Source organism: Ochotona curzoniae, unplaced genomic scaffold (assembly GCF_017591425.1).
Source record: "Ochotona curzoniae isolate NIBS_2020 unplaced genomic scaffold, NIBS_Ocur_1.0 scaffold_4701, whole genome shotgun sequence".
In the NCBI taxonomy this organism is placed as follows: domain Eukaryota; kingdom Metazoa; phylum Chordata; class Mammalia; order Lagomorpha; family Ochotonidae; genus Ochotona; species Ochotona curzoniae.
The window spans coordinates 71,169,689-71,191,163 of NW_024467122.1; the positions used below are offsets into that span (position 1 = coordinate 71,169,689).

The 21,475-nt window shown below is 44.2% G+C and overlaps 1 protein-coding gene across 5 annotated transcripts in view; it reads left to right on the forward strand.

Moving 5' to 3' along the window:
* MAP2K5 (mitogen-activated protein kinase kinase 5) overlaps positions 1 to 21,475 on the forward strand; it is a 251,876-nt gene that overhangs the window by 161,328 nt on the left and 69,073 nt on the right. For 4 of the 5 annotated variants that reach the window (XM_040969749.1, XM_040969747.1, XM_040969746.1 and 1 more), the window contains exon 17: positions 5,471 to 5,500. The exons of the other annotated variant lie outside the window; for it this stretch is intronic. In XM_040969749.1, the coding sequence (XP_040825683.1) occupies positions 5,471 to 5,500 (30 nt within the window). The remainder of the gene's footprint in view (positions 1 to 5,470; positions 5,501 to 21,475) is intronic. 5 annotated transcript variants of the gene reach the window in all.

Consider the following 21,475-nt stretch of genomic DNA (forward strand, 5'->3'; position numbering starts at 1 on the left):
TATGGGAAACAAAGTATAAAATGAGTGAGGAGACAGTACAGGCAAGACTCACTCAGTATTCTCTTTCAAGTGACATATTTCTACACCCCTCTTCCCGACAGCGCCCCTGGCTTTCCTTAAATAGACACCAGTGATAATGAGCTAATTCTAGCAAGCCCACATGGAAAGGTGTGTGCACAGTCTGATGCCTTCATTGCATTTGTTATCCCATCTTTAATTTGCTGCATATGAGAAGCTCATACAAGTTAAACAATAATAGTAAAACAAACTAATTGTCCTTAATTAAAGTGCATTAGGTTTTGATTTTAATATATTTGATACAGCGCACACCGATCACATAGAGGGTCCCAAAGGTTATTAGGGCATATTTCTGTCGGGCCCAATGGTGTTGGTAATAACCCTCTTCCACGGAGTTGTAGATGTGAACAAATATGTCACTTCATCAGTCTCTGTTCCTCGCACTCATGCCCCTCCGCGGGGGTTACAGATTCCACAAGTTATCAGCTAATGGCATTGTACATTAAAAATTGAAGCTTGCCTCACTCCGAGGCCTTGTGAGGCTTTGTTCTTAAGCCCTAGACGCTTTGGAGTGCAGCTGCAAACTATAGGCAGAAGATTAAATTAATTTGTAACTCTTCCTTTTTTTTGTGGTCCTGCATTACTAAATCCTCCACATTTAATTGAAACCCTACTTCAAGACGCTTTGTGTTTCTGTCTTCTTTGTTGTCAGTTTAACCTCCAAATCACTTTAACACTGGTAAATTGCTGTTATATCCTTGGGATTGTTTTTAAACCATTCAGTAAGAGGACAGTGAAATTGATCCATGGGAAGCAAAGTAAAATCTTGAGGTAGGTTTTGAGGTATTTAATATTTATTATGGTTCTTGGCCAGCGTAGTTTCAGATGATTTAGATTTTTTCTCCAGGACTAGGTAAATTGGATTTGGGATGAAATCTCACCAAGGGAATTTTATGTAATCCAATAGTTAAGTCTGATTTCTTTTTTCTTGTAAGTTCCCATGTCTGAATGGTCCAAAGTGCCTGCTGCATTTCTGTAAAATGAAGGTTTGACTGTAGTGTAGTGCAGTCTGCAGGCAGGAATCCTTAGATGGAAATGTCATTGTATAAAACACGCACAAGATAATTACGAACAAATTTCAGAACATTTCACACTATAAAGTCCTCCTTCAGCTACTTCACTGGTTGTATTTAAAAATGCTTATTTTAAGTTTGCAGCTATCCTGAGAAACACAGACTATGTCTGCATTAAGAATAAAACAAAAAAAGTTGGCACACCTTAGTGTGAGTGTAAATGTAAAGCTTCACCTACACCATTACTGACACTCTGTCTAGGAGACTTGATCTCCAAAAGCATGTTGGGAATTTGTGTCTACTTTTACTTTTTGGCTACATTATATGTTTTCCCCTTATCATTTATGATTAAGTAACAATATTTTTGTTACTAACATAAGCCATTTTATCACTTTCTAAATAGATATTCCATATTAACTTTCTTTCAAAAGCACAAAGTTCTCTATCATGCAGTTTTTAGATTGTTGGCAGTTGTTAATGATGCACACAGCACATATATATGCTATTTAGATCATAAAATCTAACATACTCAAATGCTAACTCCAGTGCAGGTCATTGAGGGTGTCTGGCCAAACTGAAGGATAGTAAGGTGACACTAAGGAACAGTGCTAATGTCTGAAGTTTGCTCTTATTTAGACATACTCTCAACGGGCAAAGGATTTCAAAGCATCCTTTTTCAATATTTTACATAGTAAATTTGTCATAACGTGATGTTCAGCAGTTTGCTGAATTTTATGTGTTTGGAATTAAGATACACTTTTTGGTTTAACAGTAAGCGGAATCTTTCTCTGTCTGGCACACACACATACACACTTATCTCTACCTCTCCACCAAAAACAAACAAACAAAAAAAAAAACACGCTGAAAACAAATAAAGCTTCTCACTCTCTTTGGCAGTGTGAGCAGCTCCCCTCCTGAGAGTGAAAAGGGAGAGAGAGCTGTGTGATGAATGGCTGGGGCTTAGTGTGTTCACACTTTTAAAAAACTGGACTTAAGCTGCCATACAAGTATTTAAATGCTGCTTTGGTAAAGATGATAAAGAGAGCAAAGCTTTCTATTGGCTTAGCCCTAATCTGTTTGCTTTGTTGCAGTTTTTTCCTCACCCCCCTTTACTTTAACTGTTAACCTATTTATAAATCTAAATCTACATACAAAGGTCATTGGTTGGCTGAACTTAAACCATTTTACTCAGTAAATTTAATTAAGAAAATACAGTGCAACTCATAAGCAAATGAGTTTTTTCCTAGTTTTAAACCAAACCACCCTCTTGAGTGCTGATTGCCTTGCCCGACCCCTGGTGATACAGAAACAGGCAAAATTAAAAAGGACATTAAAGCTTCATTAAATCTGAAGCACATTTAGTACAGTGACATATCTGCAGGCCATTTCAGAGAAGATTGCATACTCTCTTTTGTAAGTTTCCTAATTTATAATACCTTGACAATAAAAACTGGGGAAGTGCAAGTAGATTAATAGACCAGCAGGGGTAAAGGATACAGAATGGCCCCAGGTCCGTCTGTCTCTGAAATATTCACTTGGAGCATATGGGCTCCCTTGTCCCCAGAAGGGCCCTATGTTTGTTCTGACTTTTGACAGCCCCATGAAGAACTTGTTCTTCTCACAGCCATGGCTGCTAAGGGTTCCCCCTTTTTGTCTTTTTTCTTCTCTTAACGTGACTTGCTCAGAAGGGTTCTAAAGTGAGGCAGGCTGTTTGTTTCCCTGCTACTTTACCTCAAGACAAGCAGTGTGGCACACAGACACTACAGGTGCACTAGACCTAGACCGACCAAGACACACATGGAGAACAGGATCCCCTCCAAGGGCCTTAAGATAGTTGCTTGCTGTGCCCACCTAGTAGGCCTGCTGCCTGGTCCTGCTGGCAGAGAGCCACAACCCTCTGCCCACTGTTGGAGCAGCATGGGGTCACACCGTGTGGGCGAGGCAGCCTTCATCCTGCCACCAGGGCCACTGTGCATCCCAGTCGAGGTCAATGAACCAGTCTTTGTGTCCACTGTCGGGAGGTTTTAGAAGCAGTCCTGTCCGAAGTGTGATTGACACAGAGGACAGAGCTTCTGCAGAGTCTGTGAAAGTAGAAAGAAATTAAGTCCAGACCCAAGGCAGAGGAGCTGAGCAGTTCAAACCTGCCACCTGTTCCCTGCAGACTTCACAGAGAGCCTGCTTGCCGACCAGCCTGCCCTGCGCTTGCTTGGTGGGATGTTGCAGTGGCAGCCTTGTAGACCTGTCCAGGTCATGGCCATGGGGCCTGACAGATGAACACATACTGGCTGGACCCTGGCCTCCCCACAAAAAACAGAAGCTTTGTATCAAAATGGGAAGAAATCACACTTTTGCTTATCCCCTCTTTTGTTAAGGCTCCACTTAATCTTAATATTGCTTAATTCAGTAAAGTGGAGAACCAGTGGCCTACATTGGCACCTGCCAGGTAGTTGAGATCTTGAACTATGTGTGTGATGTCTTCCTATAGAAGACAGAATTCACCCATGCCTCCTAAAATAGATTCATAAAAGGGCTTGAGTCAGAATGTTTGCATTTTTAAGTAAGAGGTTCCTTCCCTTTCTGGTTTTCTAACTCCAGATGGAATGGTAAGTGCAATTCCTGGTCCACAGACCAGGCTGGTGAGGGTGGCAGCTTCTGGCTAGCTCTTCCCACCTGTCATGTCAGAACACCGTGGCAGCAATCTCTAGCCCTGCTCCTCTCCAGCTCCCCACTGTGACCAGCAGCAGTGACTCGTAAATCAACAAGCACACTCTCATTGGCAGAAATACCCAGCGTCTCTACAATGTGCAGCCAATCTTCAGCCTGGATTCTATGGTGGCTGGGTGGGGATGGTGGATGGGAGAGCTAAGCTCCTCCCCTCCCGGATTAATTATAGTACATACACAAACAGCATAAAATTCTGAAATGAAGTTAGTGAACATCGATGTTTCCTGTCCATCACAGTTGAAGGAAGCAGTGATACCCATCCAATGAGACAGTGATAATACAACTTGACATCTTGAAAATCTGTATGTCTGTCAGTGAGTGTCTTATATAGAAGATGTGTTTATGAGGGTAATGCAACTAGTGCAAGACTGCTGGTCCTTTCAGAGTAGTCATCTTAGTAAGTTTATTCCTATTGCTGTGCTGAAACTGGGTTAGAACTTTGAAAACCTTGGCACCTTCATGCCTGTATTTAGGAACTAACATTTTTGTTCTTCGTAGGTGACTTTGGGTTTGAGTTAAATACAAAGGCCATTTAAAACATGGTCTGCAAATTATTTACATGGTTAGCAAGTTAAGGGGTTGTATTTTAAATCCAAGATAAGATAAATTCTAATCACTTGAAGCAAATGGTTTTTTTTTCTTACTCAAAGTGATGTTGAACAGAGTTCTATAAGAGGAGCTCAAAAATACTTGAACAGCATCCCACGTCCTTGAAATAAGGAAGGATGCACCTTGAAAGTTCTCAGAAGATAATGCAGTATGTTGGGAAGCAAGCAAAAACAAAGCAAAACTCCTATGGATAGAATCTTGACTGTTCAGCTTAGCCCCCAGCCTGCACTCAGAACCATGCAGGACTCTGGACTTGTACTCAGTGAAGTTAGGTTGATGGTGTCTTAGAAGCACTTCAACCTGGAACCATCCTGGTGCTGCAGACTCCTTTGAAAGTGGCTATCAAGACACAAAAAGGTTTCTGGCATAGAGGGTGGCCCACCTGACAAAGATGCACAGTCTGCCAAGGATTCCTTTGCCAAGTTGAGACTTAGACCTACAGTTCCGACGATTTTCAAGTAGACACTTTCTTAATATCAACATGAGTGGTAGCTCACTTCTTGCCTAGGAAATGATGGCTAGAAAGTGAAAGCAAAAACTTAGCAAGGGCATGAAAGCAAAGACAAAGTTTTCACTCTTGTAGTATAGCTGATTCCCTCACTTTTACAACTCCTCATTTACACTTGTCAGTGAAAACTGCAGATCAGGTGCTGAAAACGATTAGACATTTCTGCTTCCCAATGGGGGAAGCCAACAGTTGACCATCTCCGTCTAGAAGAAGCTGTTGTACGTGTGTCAGTGTGGAGAAGGCCTGCCAAGCTGAGCACATTCCTAAGAGAAGCTGCCTTAACAGTCATGTTTAGTGATTGCAACTACAAGATTCTGTCAGGGAGGCCATGATGTCCATTGAAAATGTCCATTCTAAATACAGCTTTTCTTGTAATTATAATAGTAATCTAGTTCATGCATTTGTAGTTGTGAGCTTTTATATTTATATATATATATATTTGCTAGATGTAATTTTGAAACTTGGCGCTTGTCTGTCTTTAAGGAGATCTGCCCTGCATGCAAATCCATAACTAGACAAATATTATTTCCTTTCCCAGCTTGCTCTTGGGAGATTTCCATATCCTCAGGTAAGATTGTTCATTACTGCCGTTTGCCACTGTGACATTCATTCCTATGTATGAAGGTGCAGCGAGCAATTGTGAACATTGGAGCCACATCCAAATAAATCTGTCCTGTTAAATTGAAAAGGGATATCTTAAAGGAGTCATTCGGAAGTCTCTATTGATTTTTATATATTTTTTTTTATATCCAGGTTTTTTTTTTTCCTTTCACTGTTGTGAAAGGTTGAAAGCCATCACTGTGTTCTTCCTTTGTGTGATGTTTCAGTTTTTCTGCCCCATGCCACGTGCTCCTCCTGAGGTCAGAGGAAAGACCCAGTTGTTCCCTGAGACACTTTCTGGGCTTTTGGATTCAATTCAAATGATTAGAATTAAAGGATTGAGACAAGTTAAAAGATTGATCCTAATCTTTATCATTTAAGATTTCTAGTATATAAAGAATGCTAGCACCTGAAACATAAACTGTTTGGCAATTTGAAAACAATTCCCCAGCATTTGGGAGGAAATTGGTGAAATGTCTAGGGGGATGAAGAATGACGGGTTTGACTGTTTGGCTGAGGCTTGCACTCACTGTTTTTCTGGCGTCTTGGGCTGTACAGGCCAGAGTGCCCGGAGGCATGTCTGATTTAAAGGTGGTGTTGGTCTCTGCTCTTTAAGCATCTATTAACTTGCTATTATTATGCAAATAAGTGTTGTATTACACATACTAATTTATGCATGGTTAGATCATGCAGATGCATCACAAACATGGTTATTGAATAATAGGACAGGGCTGTTTCTCTCTCCCCATCTTTATAAGCGATTTTAAGCAAATTCTCCTAATACCCCTGTGGACATTTAAAAACCTTTCACCGGCTGAAACGTCTCTTTTGTATCCATTTCCTTTCACTGTGGCAGCCATCAGATAAGTGGTTGGAGAAATCGTCCAAGTTGTTGCATTCAAGAGTGCTAGTCTCCGCCTGCAGATGTGTAGGCTTCTTTTGTACTCTTTCTTTTAGAGAAAAATCTGGCAATTGCCTGGCCTGCTTGCTAACACTGAGATGTCAGCGTACGCAGCCTTGCTGTTAGCTCTAGGTAGCCCATCAAATTAAAATCACATTTTCAGGATTTATAGCTCATTAGAATATTTATCTTGGTAAGCCTCTCTTTCTGTCAGTAATTTTTAAACAATTCACTGTTCAGACAATTTGGGCAGTCTTCTGAAATTTTGAAAATCAACAGAAGAGACACTACAGTATATCCCTGAGACAAGTTTTAGCAGAAAACATGTAAAGGATGAAGAATGGAGTTATATTCTTGAGATTCCTGGTGTCGGGAATAATCCATCAGTCGAGATTTGGCAACGGATGAATCCAGAAAATGGATTGCCACTGCATGTGGCAAGTGAAGAGTGCTTAAAGGCTGCGGTCCAACTTGGGTAACAGCCTTGGTTTCCAGAGTATCTTTGCACAGTGTTGGAAAATCCTAATATGTGGAACTCCCCAGTGGCAGTGACCTTTAGTCCAGAGTTGGGGGACAATCCGGTTTTACTTGAGTCCTAATAAAACATTGCCATCAAATCAGGGCGGTGTCTAAGATGATGGAAGCTGTTTTGATGCCATCCGGCCCACTTGCTCCTGGGTCTGCAGCATGAGCTTGGGGATTTCCCTGCAGAATCAGCAATAGCCCTTGGTGGTGTTGGCATGTCTTTTATAGACCTCGAACCATGAACTGGAGGCTGGGAAGGCTCACTCACGAATGCCTTTCCCACCGCTCCCAGTCACTCAGATAAGACAAATTAAGCATAGGAAGAACTGTGTGTGTTCACGTGGAGTCACAGAAACTGGATTGTGAAGTTAACACCCTCTCTTTGGCCTGTGTTAGCATCATTTGAACGCTGGGTCTTGCTGTGGATTGGCTTCCTCTCCAGTGTAGGGGGCACACTTGCTGGCTGGGTCACTACTGCCAAGCTGAGGACCAGCGCAGCATGATCGAATCCCATGAGGAGTCAGCAGGAATGATACAGGCTCGATAGACCTGGAAGGACCTCGGCCACTATCAATCAAACCTCTCTACAACACCTCTGACAAGCAGGTGTTTGTACTCAGCTTGAATACCTCCAGTAACAGCAAGCTCACTCCTGAACAAGGCAGCCACAGACTCAAAATAGTGTTCACTTTAGCACGCTGAGCACCACCTTGATCTAGTCATCACCCACTACTCTGCCTCTGGAAGATATGAAAAACTTCCATGTGCCCTGTGGACCACAGAGCTTTAAGTCCCTTCGTACCCAGAACTGGGGAGTGGAGGGATAGCAGTGCCAGGGAATTGCCACGCTGAACCCCACCTGCAGTCAGAGCACCAGACCTGAGCCATCATCACAAATGGCAAGTTGAGCCACGTGGCCTCCCAGGAACCCCAGGATGAGACCAAGAACCGAGCTTTCTCACCCTTACCCTACAATCCTTGGAGTCTCCATGGTGAGGTTCCTGGTGCCTCCCCCGTCTGATTAGCAGCTACCTGGTACTCAGATGAGCAGATAGTGTGAAAAAGCTTAGGACAGGAAAAAGGACTGCTCCACTGGCCCCAGCTGTGGGACTCCAGCAGCAAAACGCCGTTTCCAGCCACCGAGCGAAGGTTGCAAAAGCATGTACTCAGCCACCTGCAGCCACAGCTGGATAAGAGAATGGAGGGGGAGGCCTGGGAAGCAGGGCAGTGTGCAGACCATCCTCCTCACCCAGTGTCAGGGGCACTAACAGGGTCTTTAGCAGTCCCTCCTGCTGCCCATGACGCCAGTGTGTCCCATGATATCTTGTGGGAAAAATGGGTGGAGATTCAGTGACCTTCAGAGACCACACTCTGAAGGTTAAGCACCTGGGCTCTTGTTGCGAGCTCTTCTCTAGTCAGGTGTTGCTTGTTCAAAAGCACTGTGTGTTTTAGTGTTCCCAGGCCTTGAAGTTGCCTAACCTCAAGTATAATATAAGCAGGTTAAGACTCTTAAAGAGTTAAAGAGGCTTAAGACCAGAAGGGATGAACATTGTGGCACAGTAAGTAAAGACACTGCCTGCAATGCCAGTAGGCCAAATTACTTCCTTTCCAATCTAGATCCCTGCTGATTTGCCTGGGAAAAGCAGCAGAAGATTGCTCAAGTACTTGGGCTGCTGCACCCACAGGGGAGACCCAGAGGAAGCTCCTGGCCACAGCATGGCTCAGCTCTGGCCATTGTGACGTATTGGGGAGTGAACCAACAGGTGGAGAATCTCTGAAATTCTGACTTTGAAATAAATAAGTAGGTAAATGTTTTTTGTAAAAAAAAAAAAAAAATAGGAAGAGAGAGAAGCCACTCTGAATGCAGAACCAAACTAGTGCTATGTGGGGTGGGTCGCTGCTTCACCCTATGCTACACCCCACTTCCTATGGCCTGCACACCCCACCGCTGAGGTGTCTCAGCAGCACTCAGTCTGCTGCTGTATTAGGGAAGCAGACGACGGGGCTCAGAAAGACCAAGCACTGAGCAGTAGAGACACCTGGGCCAGGACTTGCAGGCACTTAAGCCACATGACCAATGCTGTAACCTTCCTGTGCTTGCCCGTTCACACCCCCTGCTCTGTCCGCACTCAGCCCCTTCTCTGCCCCAGGGAGATCATTTGTATAGATGAGAGTGCTGTACTTGCTTGGCAGGCTGAGCGGTTGTAGACGCTGCAGGGGGAGCAGAGGAAGGGCATTCTTTACCCTTCCCCACCCCACCCTGTGGTTAACAGAGGGACAGAAGTGTCCAAAGGATCCCAGAGTGACCGCAGTGCCAGTACCCTGGGCACCCAGGAAGCCTGTGCTCTGTCACAGGGCAATGAGAAATGCAAGTGCTTCGCATCTGCTTCCACACGATGTGTGCATTTCTTAAACAGTTTAGCTTTTGTGATCATTGCAGGAGCCATGCAGGTCTGGACAGGGACTGGAGCGTGGTGTGTTGAGTCCCATGCATCTAAATTCAGGTGACATAAAAAAAAACCATGACGGTGAGCCATGGTTTCTTTAACGACCCTGTAATTTAGGAGAAATGAAAAGGCTTGCCTGCCAAAAGTCGTCCTCTTTCATTCAGACTTCACAGCAGCGCTGTGCATTAGGCTGAGCGTAAATCCATTCTGGAGACTTCTCAGGGGCCGCGTCGCTATGGTGCTGGTACATTTGGTAAGCAAGGTGCTACAGGAAAGTGAAGCTAACACAGACACAAATGTATTTAAAACACTTCGGCATGTTTGAAAATATTGTTCCTCTTTTGGCTACAATTCCTGATCTTGGTTAATAAATTACATCAAAATGACCTGAAGTTAGAAAAAAAAAAAAAAAAGGATGGGGGTGGTTAGAGGAAATCTGAGCAAATAGTGCCCCTGGTATTGTAAAGCTTTGAATGTTTTCACACCCCATTAATTTATTACTTCTCTTTCTTCATCTTTAAATTTCATTTTTTTTTTCAAAAATTCCGACTCCCCGCTGCTGCAGTGATTTCCATCTTGTTGTTAATTTTCCCTGCTCCATATGGAGCTCCAGACATTTCACCTGGAGGCTGTACTAGATTTTGCTGTAGTGAACGTACTTCCGGAGGCCAAAACTGTCATTTAGGGTTCCTGGTGCATCTGTCTGTGCCAGGCTTTTCACTGGCATGGGAGAGTGTGAATAACAAATTGGATGCACCTGAGATTCGGATGATTAGTGTGTTTTGTGAGTCTCCATGACTTGTAAGCAGATAGCTCTGGGGGGGAGGGAGAGGGAGGGAGGGGTACTCATCAGCGAGCATGGGTGAAATCTGTACTCACACCTTCCATTTGGGGCTTTGCAAGGGAGCGGCGAACATACCAGGCAGCACGAGTGCACAGAGAGTAACAAATATTTCATCCTGCCTTGTCATTGATTAGAAAAGAGCCTTTAATTTCATTTCACCCCATGTTGTGATTAATTTGCATTCTTTGTCAGAAGTTAATGGAGTTTTTTATGGTTCACTCTGAAATCCTTGAAGACATCAGACTTGATCTGATGTTTATACAACCGCCAGCGGAATTTTTTCGTTTGATTGATGGCAAGCTTGATGTTATTCCAAACGGCTTTTTAAGCTGTTTTTAAGAATTATTTGAATAAAATGCAAGCAAGATATTGTTGTGATGATCAAGATTATCTGTTAAAAATCTGTTTCAAATAAAGAAGATGATAAGTAGTAAAAAGGATCAAAAAGATGAGAGCAATATGAATAGTTTATTTGTTAAAAATATGTAAGAATGCCATTAAATAAATTATGGCAATGTATAGAGAAGATTACTTTTACTGAAAAAAAGATGTACCATCAGCTGGCCAAATAGGATAATTAAGGCTAAAGATAAAGGGAAAGCCTGAATCTTGCAGATTAGAAACCTGTATGACCAATTGGCCAATTCTCTTTTATTCTGCCAGCTTTTACCACCAATGTACGAAATAGAGATCTGCTGTTCTTAACTCGAGGAGATAGGGCAGCCAGGGTGGTTGGCTGAACAAAATGACATGTCATTTATCTCAAAAGAGTCATTTTGTAAAATCCCATCACAAACTCAACCTAAGTAGATAACAGGTTTTAGCTGACGGACATGTATTCTGCCTTCTTTTCATGTTAAGTGTGGGGACAGAGAAACAGAAAACGAGCTTACTTTCCAGATGCCCACAATAGTCAGTGCCGGGCCTTGGCCAAAGCTAGGTGCTCAACCCAGGACTCCCACGTGGCTGTCCTGGGACCAAGCTTTTTGAGCTGCCAGTCACCTGCTGCCCAGCAGGATCCACATTAGCAGGGAGCCACAATCAGCAGTCAGAGCTGGGACTCAAACCCTGGCATTTCAGACTGAGACTGGGCATCCTAACCAACCAAGCCAGTTGTTCTTACTCGTGTGGTATGCGGCCTCTTCATGGTGTTACCTTCCGCCCTTTCCAAATATTGAACAGAAATGAAAATATCCCATTGTTAAAACCAGGATTCCCCAATGGATCCTGGAGAAGAGTCATGTGTACATTCTCTCTCCCCCCTCCCTCCCTCACCTCCCACCCGCTCGGCGGCAGCTGCTGTGACTGGTTCCATGTGTGTGATTTGGTAGCTCGGCCTCGGCCTCAGCAGATTCCCGCTTCCCCCAGATTGCTGCCAGGGAGAGGGACTCATCGGTCAGAGAGCTGCTGATTGGAGCGGTTTCATTTAAAACAGATTCATTTCTCTGCTGTGTCTGAAAGTTCGCTAAATAATTGGGTGGTTTTAATTGAACTTACTGCTTTTTGATCCTTGTATTAGCATGATCTAAAGTCCTTTTTATTATACACAATCTATATTATTGACCAAATTTGCTCTGTTTTCATTTAAATGTAAGCAGATTGTCAAAGAGAAAATATTTTGTTGGACTTGGCTTGGAAATCAGCTATTTTAATGTAGTTTTTTTTTTCAATTGACAGACTATCTTTTAAACATTTATTTTGTAATAATAAATTGATCTAATGATGGATTATTTGTTTCATAATAGCATATGTTCTTAAAACTATTTAAAATTAGAAATTCTTTTCAAATGCAAATGTTGTAATACTAGTTTTTATACTTCATTCAGATTTTTTAAACCTCTCATTTATCATTATTAATCCTAATGTTGATCATTTAATTTTCTATTATTGATGTTGAATTTAGTTCCCAAATGTCATTATCTTATTAATGTACTGATCCTATCTAAAATTGCAGGATAATTAGAGTTTTTAAAAAAGCTACTTTAAATCTATCCTTTTTTACGTGAACATTTAAAGTTCAGAACATCAAGGATTTAAGTAAATTCTACACACTCAGTGTTTTGGGAGTGAGTCTTAAAAAATAGCACTGGATAATTCCTCAAACTTCAAGTACTCAACTCTTTAATTTGCAAGAATTTTAGAAATCAATGTGCATGCATTTTTTTCTTCTGCCCTACCTGTTTTAAATCACTCTCACTAGTTGGGATAGACATTTAACACATACTGCTATTTGCAACTTTAAAACAGGCTTAAGGGCCACTAAATACAGAGGTACCTAAACAGATTTGCTTCTTCTGAGGAATTTTTTAATTGCCCGTGTCAAAGTCTTTTTTCCAGTTTATCTCAAATTTACCAAGAGATGTCTAATTTTATTTTCCCAGCCTGTGCCAAATTGTTCCTAGTTTGTCCTTAAATTAGTGTCAAAATGGGAGACAAAGCATCTCCCAAATATGTGGAGAATAGAAACGTGAAAGCACTCGACCTGTGTTGGTCTGGAGCTCACAGCTCCGCCTTAGTCCTGTGACCTGCATCTTGGTTCACTTGAACGTTTTATTTGTCGTCTTGCGCTTGCTTTGTGGGCTGAAGCACTAGAAGCACCCAGATAAACCAGAGCCAGTACGGTGCAGAGGGCTGGGGAGAGCATAAATGGTAGTTGACACAAAAGGAAGTTCCCAGGAGGTGGGACATCCCAGTCCTAAGGGGGAAAAGAAGTGGTCAGCTGATCTTGGGAAGCCCAAAAGGTTTCAGAGTGTGAAATGTTTGAGCTGAGCCCTGGGGACATTAGGCCAGGGAAGGAAGGTTCCAAGCCCTTAAGTCAAAAGTAAAACCACCTGCTGGAGATATGCTTATCTCAGTGTTGTCTCGGTCTCCTTCCTGTATCAGATGAGATACTACTGTTAGTACCTTATTCCCCTGACACATTAATTCTTTGGGTGACTTTTTAAAAAAAAGATTTATTTATTTTTATTGGAGAGACACATTACATAGAGAGGGAGAGCACAAAAAGATCTTCTTTCCACTGCTTCATTCCTCGTGGCTACAATGGCCAGAGCTGAGCCAATCCTAAGCTGAAAGAAGCCAGGAGCTTCTTCCAGATCTCCCACATGGGTACAGGATCCCAAGGCTTTGGGCCGTCTTCCACTGCTTTTGCAGGCCATAAGCAGGGAACTGAAAGCAGCCAGTACATGAACTGGTGCCCATATGGATTCCTGGCACTTGGAGGTAGAGGATTAGCCAATTGAGCCATTGTACCAGGCCCCTTGAGTGACTTGGAAAGCAACTCTGAGAGGGAAGAGAAGGGGAAAAGGAGGTTGGAGGCAGAAGGTGTAGCAGAGACCACATGGCCTAATAGTGCCATGTGTCCCTTGCAGGCAACGGGAGACAAACTGGGGCTGGGGACCCTCACACTGTGGGATCTCTAACCCTGCAGCAGTTGGCTCCTGCCTCTGAGGGGCTCCCCACTACCTTCTGTCGCTTAGCACTGCCACCTCCCAGGATATTTTCCAAATTGCTGGGGAGGAATCAGTGTGATCCAGTGAGCTAATGCCTGAGAAAGCACTGTGGAAATACAAGATGGTAAACAAGAATGGGATAATATAAGAGTTATTTATGTTTCTGGAAAGTACTTCAGGGATTTACCTATGTAACTCTGAAAATATATGATCACGTCTCACACTAGGAAGGACTGAAATGAATTACTTTTCTGATCCCACCAGAGCCTTCCTTCACAGTCTTTTCTTTCTGAGTTATAATTTATCATTCGTAATCACAATCATAATATATAAAATAACATACAGAATTTAGCCATTTTTAGAACAGTAACTGGGGACCATGATCCTTTACAATGTTTAAGTGATTCATTTGGTCCAGAAATACAACTGAAGCTTAAAGCTGTGGACTTGGGATTCGGTGTAGCTTGCAGGTGGTGACCTCACCATCGTGTCTCCCTCTTAATGCTCTACAGTCTTGGGGAGGGGGTCTCCCTCCCCTCTTTGACTGTCGTGGTGCATGCTTCATGGAGTCCTGGAATCTCCTGATGTGTCGGTCTCTCACGGTGATCTTGTCCAGCACCCATGTGATAGGGAAGAAAAGGAAGCCACAGCCATTAGATGACTGATTGGGGCTCAGCAGGTGTTGGACACCAAGGAAGGTTGCCTCTCACTCCCAGGTCAGTGGCCTTCTCCCTGCAGAGATCTGGCAAGATGAATGACCCAGAGCTGTTCAGCCCAGGTAGCTGTGCCAGTTTTACACACCCACCCCTGCAAGTCTTTCTGCCTCGTGTGCCTGCACGGGTGGGAATCACTGTCCCACGGGGCTCTGTGACTGCTGGCTGGATGTGAGTCCCTAGGGAAACGAGTGGTCAGCAACCCTAGTGACAGCAGCAGCAGAGACAATAGCCTGTGTTGTGCCCAGCATTTGACTTATCTCAGCATTCAGTATAGAAAACTTGGGTAGATTTGGGGCTGGGGATTCAGTGGCATCATGGTTCAGAGGGGACGGGCCTGGCCAAACTTTTCTTAGGCATGGATTATCTTTTAGATGGTTAGCAGTTCCTGGCTAATGCCTGGTGGGGAAGGTTAGGAATTCTTCCTCAACTAAAAGATTAATGTTATTAAGAACCCATCCCTCTGTTGTGTTAGCAAGCAAACAATCTGACTTCAGTGAAAGATCAATGGGTTGCCTGAAAGGAACGAAGAGCTGATTGGACTTAGAACTGGAGACTGCAAGACATGTCAGGTAACAGGGAGTCCAGGGGACTGCTGGAAGCCAGGAAGGCAGTTTATGCAGTGTAGGCTCCAAGGAATTGTGGGAAACTGAGGCAGCCGGTTAGAACCTACTATGGACTTCCTGGGCTTTGCACGCTTGGGGAATGGACCTCTCCAGAGCAAAGACATTGCCTTGCAGGCTCCAAGGAGGAAAAACGGAAGGCAGTGACAAAGCTTGCCTTACGGTGTCTTCTGCTGCAGTGAGGTTGCGAAGAGCACCCTTGTGTGTGTGTGAGGAGACCTTGACTCCACAGCTCGTTCTCATTGGGTAAAATACCATGGGCCATGGAATATCGCCAGCCCCTGCTCTATGTATCTGTGGCAGCCAAGCAGCTGCCGGCAGTGAGTCAGAGAAGAGCGGACCAGGAGTGACAGTCTAAGTCACTGTTGCTTTGTGACTTCCACCCTCAACACACACACAGCTCACCTCAGTTCTGGTCCTGGCTTATTGTAGGAATCCTTGACCGCAGCCTCAGTCCCCTCACCTGCAGTGTTGGCCATGACCTAGGCCGGGGATAGGCAGAAGGATGGGCAGAGGGTTCACCAAGGAGCTGGGGAACCACCCCACACACGTCACTCATGCAACTGCACACAGCTGCAAGAGCAACCCTGCACGCATATGGTAGTTTTAAAACTGACTCTAAGTAGTGTCTTGTTTGAATTGAGGCCCACTTGCTAAGCAGAGTCTGAAAAAGGCTGGACCAGTGTGAGCACCTTTCTCCTCTCCACACTTTAAGCTACGTTTCTTAATACCAGGTGCTTGGCTAACCCCTGGAAATGTATCCAAACTCAGTTTTATCTATTTATAAATACAAGGGGGGATGCAGTAGCCTAGTGACTAAATTCCTCACCTTGCATGCACCTGGGATCGCATATGGGAGCCGGATTGTATCCTGGCTGCTCCAGTTCCCATCTACCTCCCTGCTAGTGCCATGGGAAAGAAGTTGAGGATAGCTCAAGGCTTTGGGACCCTGCACCCACATGGGAGACTCAGAAGAGGCTCCTGGCTCCTGGCTTCAGGTCAGCTCAGCTCCAGCCATTGCTGCCACTTGGGCAATGAACCAGTGGGTGAAAAATCTTCCTCTCTGTAAATCTGACTTTCCAATAAATAAATAAATCTACACAGAGACAATGCAGCATTTGACAGTCAAATAAACAACTTTAAAAAAAAAAAAACGAGGGACAGCATTGTGGTACAGCTGGTTAACCCAACCACTTCCAATACCACCATCCCGTATTATCACCGGTTCAAGTCCTGGCTACTCCACTTCTGCTCCAACTCCCAACTAATGTGCTTGGGTAGGCAGCGAAAAATAATCAAAGTACTTGAATCCCCTACCACCCATGTGGCAGCTGGCTCAGGAAAAAAAAATTCAGGAGAAGGACTCATGGAATTCCAGGCAGCTTCCCACCGCTTCAGATACTTGCTCTTCATGAGGAGTGGGGTGGGCAGCCCGAAGAATCCTTGAGTGCCTCATTTCCCATGCAGGAACCATGCTTAGGTTCCTTTTTTCAAAATTTAAACCTATTTTATATACACAAACATATATGAGTGAGGGGGGGAAGACAAAGAAACAGATCTCTCATCTGCTTGTTCAACTCCCAAATGCCTGCAATAGCCAACACCGGGACAGACCAGGCCTGGTCACAACAAAAACGTGGAATCGGGTCTCCCCACGGTGGAGGCAGGCGGGGGGGCGGTGCTTGAACCATCACTTGCTGTATCTGGGAGAGTGCCTCCCCTCAGGAAGCCAGGAGCAGGGCTGGGACTCTCCAAGAGGGGCTGTAGCATTACCAGCAGCTCTTACCTGCACCAAATGCCTGGCTTGTGTTTATTTTCCATTCAAGGGAGAAACTGTTCTGGCATTGGACTGTGCTAGGCACTAAAGCTTAGGGATGTACCTTTCTAATTCGTCGTTAGGGCAAAAACAATGTCCAGATCTTTAAAAAGTCCTCAATGAGTAAAAACAGAAATGACTTCCACATGACCACATACTTTGTACACTGTACCACTCACTCCCTCACTGCCCGCAACAGCCAGAGGCTGGGATGGTCAAAACCCAGAGTCCACAAGGTTTCTCTGGATCTCCCACATAGGTGCAGGGTCCCAAGGCCTTGGGCCATTCTCTGTTGCTTTCCCAGGCCACAACCAGGAAGCTGGATGGGAAGTGGAACTTTCAGGACTCAACCTGGTGCTCACATGGATGCAAACACTGCAGGTGGAGGATTAGCCTGAACCCCTGTACTGGCCCCACAGTGGGAGTTTGGACAAAAACTAAAAGTTAATGAGTGTATTAAGAGACAAAATAAATGAATGATATATGTTCTTTGTACCAAAAACATATTGAAGCACCTGTGTGCTCTGCTCTTCAGCTCCTGTCCTTTCAGCCTATCGTGCAGGGGGCATCCATGAGCAGGTGCAACCTGGCAGGCAACAGGAGACCCATTAGGACTCCTGCATTCTAAGAGCCACTCACTGGCCCTCAGACTCCTGCCAGGGTGCTGTATTCAGGAATACAGAAGTGAAAACTGGATGTCTTCAAATTTAGCAAACAGCTATGGGGCTGAGGGTGGTGGGGCCAAGGAGAAAGGCTCCAGCATGGCTTGAGGAGGGCACAGGGCAGACAGAACCTGATGGAAAAATCATCACGATCGTAAATCAGCTCACCTGGCTCATGTGGCTTCCCGCGTATCAAGGACGAGGCCTTTTCACAGATAATGCAACAGCTGCAATACCAAGGTGTAGGCAACATTGCTGCATCTGAACTCACTTAACAGGGAGAGGGACCTGCTGGCCAGGCCATACTTTGACCCTCTGTGTGGTTAAAGCTGAGCTAACTGAGGCACAGCCTGTCAGGGCAGGCCAGGCTGGAGCTGGAGCTTGGGCACTCCTTCCTTGATCTGAGCCTCAGTGTCCCTAACAGTAGAGCAGTTAGGCTGAACTAGCTCATTTCTCAAGTCCTTTCCCCTCTACATGAGTCTTTAGGTCATCATTCTTCATTCTGAATATGGAGATCTTAATTTACCATAATCAGAGTTATAGCTTTGTGCATCTGGTTTGAAAAAGAGTATCCTTGCCAAATAGCCACAGTCTCTAAAATCTGAAGTTTTTAAACAGAAGATTATAGAGTTAACATTGAAAGGTGGAATGTGATGCCAGTGGCACAAAGTAAGAAAATGATATTCTTTAAAACTTCCCTATGATATCATTTTATAGTTCTGTTTTCTATTTATGAGAAAATAACACAGGCTTGAAAAGCAGTAAATATGTAAAGAGAAAATTTGTCAACTGATATTGGAAGATCTGACCTAGGTCACACATAAATCTCCCAGACAAGAGCTGCAGGGCAAGCCATAATTTCCGCGAGTAAAAGAGAAAATGAAAACGGCGGCTGGTGTCTTCTCTAGGTTCCGTAGGTGGATTCCTTTCAGCTTTCTGGTGGTGCCTCTGAATGCAGTGTAAACAAGGCTGGTTGGAGGTCTTGCTTTTTTAGCTGCTGTAGGTAAAAAGTCCCTCTGCAGAGAGAGCAGCATAAAAATGAGACTTCCAAAATGACTTCTCCCTACAGAGCCATTGACTGAAGTAGTTGAAGCTCCATAAGTGGATTTTTGCATTGTTCATTTCCTCCCTCAAATCGCTTTCCAGATCCTTCTGCCATGTCCCAAAAGCTTTCCAGTCACTGCCTGTTCAGGCTTCACCAGGACATGTGACCAACCTTACTGTGGTCACTCCAAGACTGGATCCTTGGCGGCTGCCTTTTAGGAAGTCCTTCTTCCCTGTTGAACACGGAAGGATCTGCCTGGCTTCAAAGCAAGGCAGAAATCTGCCCGGTTCATGTGGCTTTAAAGTCTTGAATGTAAGGGACTAACCAAAGAGGGAAAAACAAGCTTTGCCCAGAAGACATTCCTCTAATGATCATATCCAAACACTACGGGTTCTGGAGACAGGTTAGCAAAGTGTGTATCTGGAGCCGTTACCGTTCTGCTCACAGTCCCCAAGTACTAGTTAGATGTGGAAAGTGCTCCATACAAGCAGAATGTACGTGCAGGAATGTGGATGTGGACAAGTTAGTTATAAACAGCATTTCATATGTTGGGAGGGAAAGGCAGTCCATCAGCCTTAACAATATTATTGTGTTCCTCTGAACTCTGTCCTCACAGCCAAGCCTTTAGAAGGCAGACTCAGAATAAAGCTAGGCCTCGGTGAAGCCAACATTGTATTTTATATTGAGTACCCTTAGTACCACTTTTAATGTGCCATAAAAATCAGAGCATCACTGCTGCATGAACTGTGCTCAAAAGCAGAGCCTGCGTCTGGAGGTTGACTTTGTCCAGATCTGTTTTATGGTTGCTGTGCCCGCATGGTAATGTGATCTTGAAAAAGGTAAACAACAGAGAGGTTAACAGTGAAAAATACACCTAATATAAATACAGCTGCGTTCGCAGCAGTTGAGAATTTGACAAATACGACCATGGCCTTAAATTTTCTGGTGGAATTAACAGAGGAACAGAAAACAGCCTTGAAGGCAATATGTCTGAGACAGAAAAAGCTGTAATACATCTGACTCGATGGTCTATGTGGTATTCATGGCAAGAAAAGCACAGTAGCCTTATTTAATTGAGAAAATGAATCAATTACAATGATGTTGCATCATCAGATTCTTGGTGGAAATAGAAGATATAAGTCACCGCTTTGTGTTACAGTGTTAAAAAGTAATTGAGTATCTTAAGCATTTTGAATCAATTTCAGGTACTGGCACTGCTAACTTAATACAAAATTTATGAAGATGATTTTATATAATATGTAGCTGTCAAAGCTATGTAATAAAACCTGGTAACAATGTCTGTCTTTTAAAACCTGGGCAAAACACACTCATACATACACACACGCACACACACATACACACACACAGAGAATAATTATAGAAGGTCATAAAAAAGCTGGGGCTGTTGCTTGCTCTCTTTCTTGTAGTATAGAACAAGCATTCAAAGAGGCCAGCTTTAAGTTGTCTAGGGCCACATTCGAAACAGTCGAAACAGGGCAAGGAGAGACCTCGTGTAAGAGCATGGTTGGGTTCCCAGAGTTCATGTTACCAAGGAAAGGGTCTCAAATCCATGCCTGAATTGGTTTCTCAACTTATCCCCTGGCTCCCAGAAATGTGAGGCAAGAGCTTCTTTTTGGCATCCGAGCTGGATCTCTGGTCTTTTGTTCATCTGCAGTAGCTGTCCTATGGAGGTAGATATTCTTGCTAAAAGCATGGATCTTGGAGAAGTGTCCACTCGTGTTTACCAGGACAATGTGACAACCCAGGAGGTGTACAGTGTCACAAGAGAGGGTGCCTGGGTTCTTGAAGACACTTTTGAAGGTGAGATGGCTTGCTCCTGGAATCTCTCCAAGGTCAGGGTGACAGTGATGATCTCTGCCTCCTCGTCATGCTGCCGCTCTTCCCTGCACCATCACTCCAGATGTTCCCCTTGGCCAATATGAGAAGGAGCAGGCCTCCTAGGCATTGTTGAATAGGCTGCCATCAAGAGAGGCTAAGAGTCAGGCTGCCTGGGCCCCAGGAAGGAGTGACCAAAGGACACATGATGAGGAGCCAAGAGCAACAGGAAGAGGATCATGCTTGGCTGAGACCTTCTGTGGGCAAGAACCTTCTCAAACAGTAGAGCTGGAGACCAAGGAGTCTGCTGCTGTGGAGAAGCTTGTGGTCTAGTTGAGAAGAAACCATGTGCCAAAACTGATCCTTGGTAGCCCAGTTCACCTGTATTCTACATTTTATATCAGAGTAGAGCTTCAAGCCCTGGCTATTGTGAACTCATCCAGCTCCCTACTAATGCACCTGCAAAGCTTGGATTCCTACCAGCCACGTGGGCCATGAGAATGGAGTTCCTGGCTTCAGCCTGGTATGGTTCCAACGGTTGCAGGGAGTGGGCATGAACCAGCAGGTAGAAGGTCTCTGTGTTTCTACCTCTGTGCTTCATACCTTCTCTGTTTGCGTCACTCTGCCTTCCAAATAAAAATAAAAATTTTTAAGTGATCATTCAGCAATTACATCATGCCAAGTAGAAATGTGTGCAAATTGCAGTTTTTGAATTATGTGATGATTATAGCAGGGGATGGATGGATGGATGGATGGATAGATAGATAGATAGATAGATAGATAGATAGATAGATAGATAGATAAAGTGTTGGAGGAAAGGACCCTGGAGTACCCTGGCTCCACCACAGTGTGACCTGGCACTGGGCCCAGCAGGTCCTCTGGGAGGCCCCTGTTTGTGGCCCTTCATAGCAGGGACGTAAGCACGTCTGCTGACCCTAGGGTGGCTGCACAGACCACATGAGACCATGTGGAAAAAGGAGTTTTTTCGTTTTTTTCTTAAGCACTGTGACAAACATACAAGGGACTGTTAGCCTTTCACCAAATGATTGGAGTTCATTTATCACAGAAAAGCAATGGTG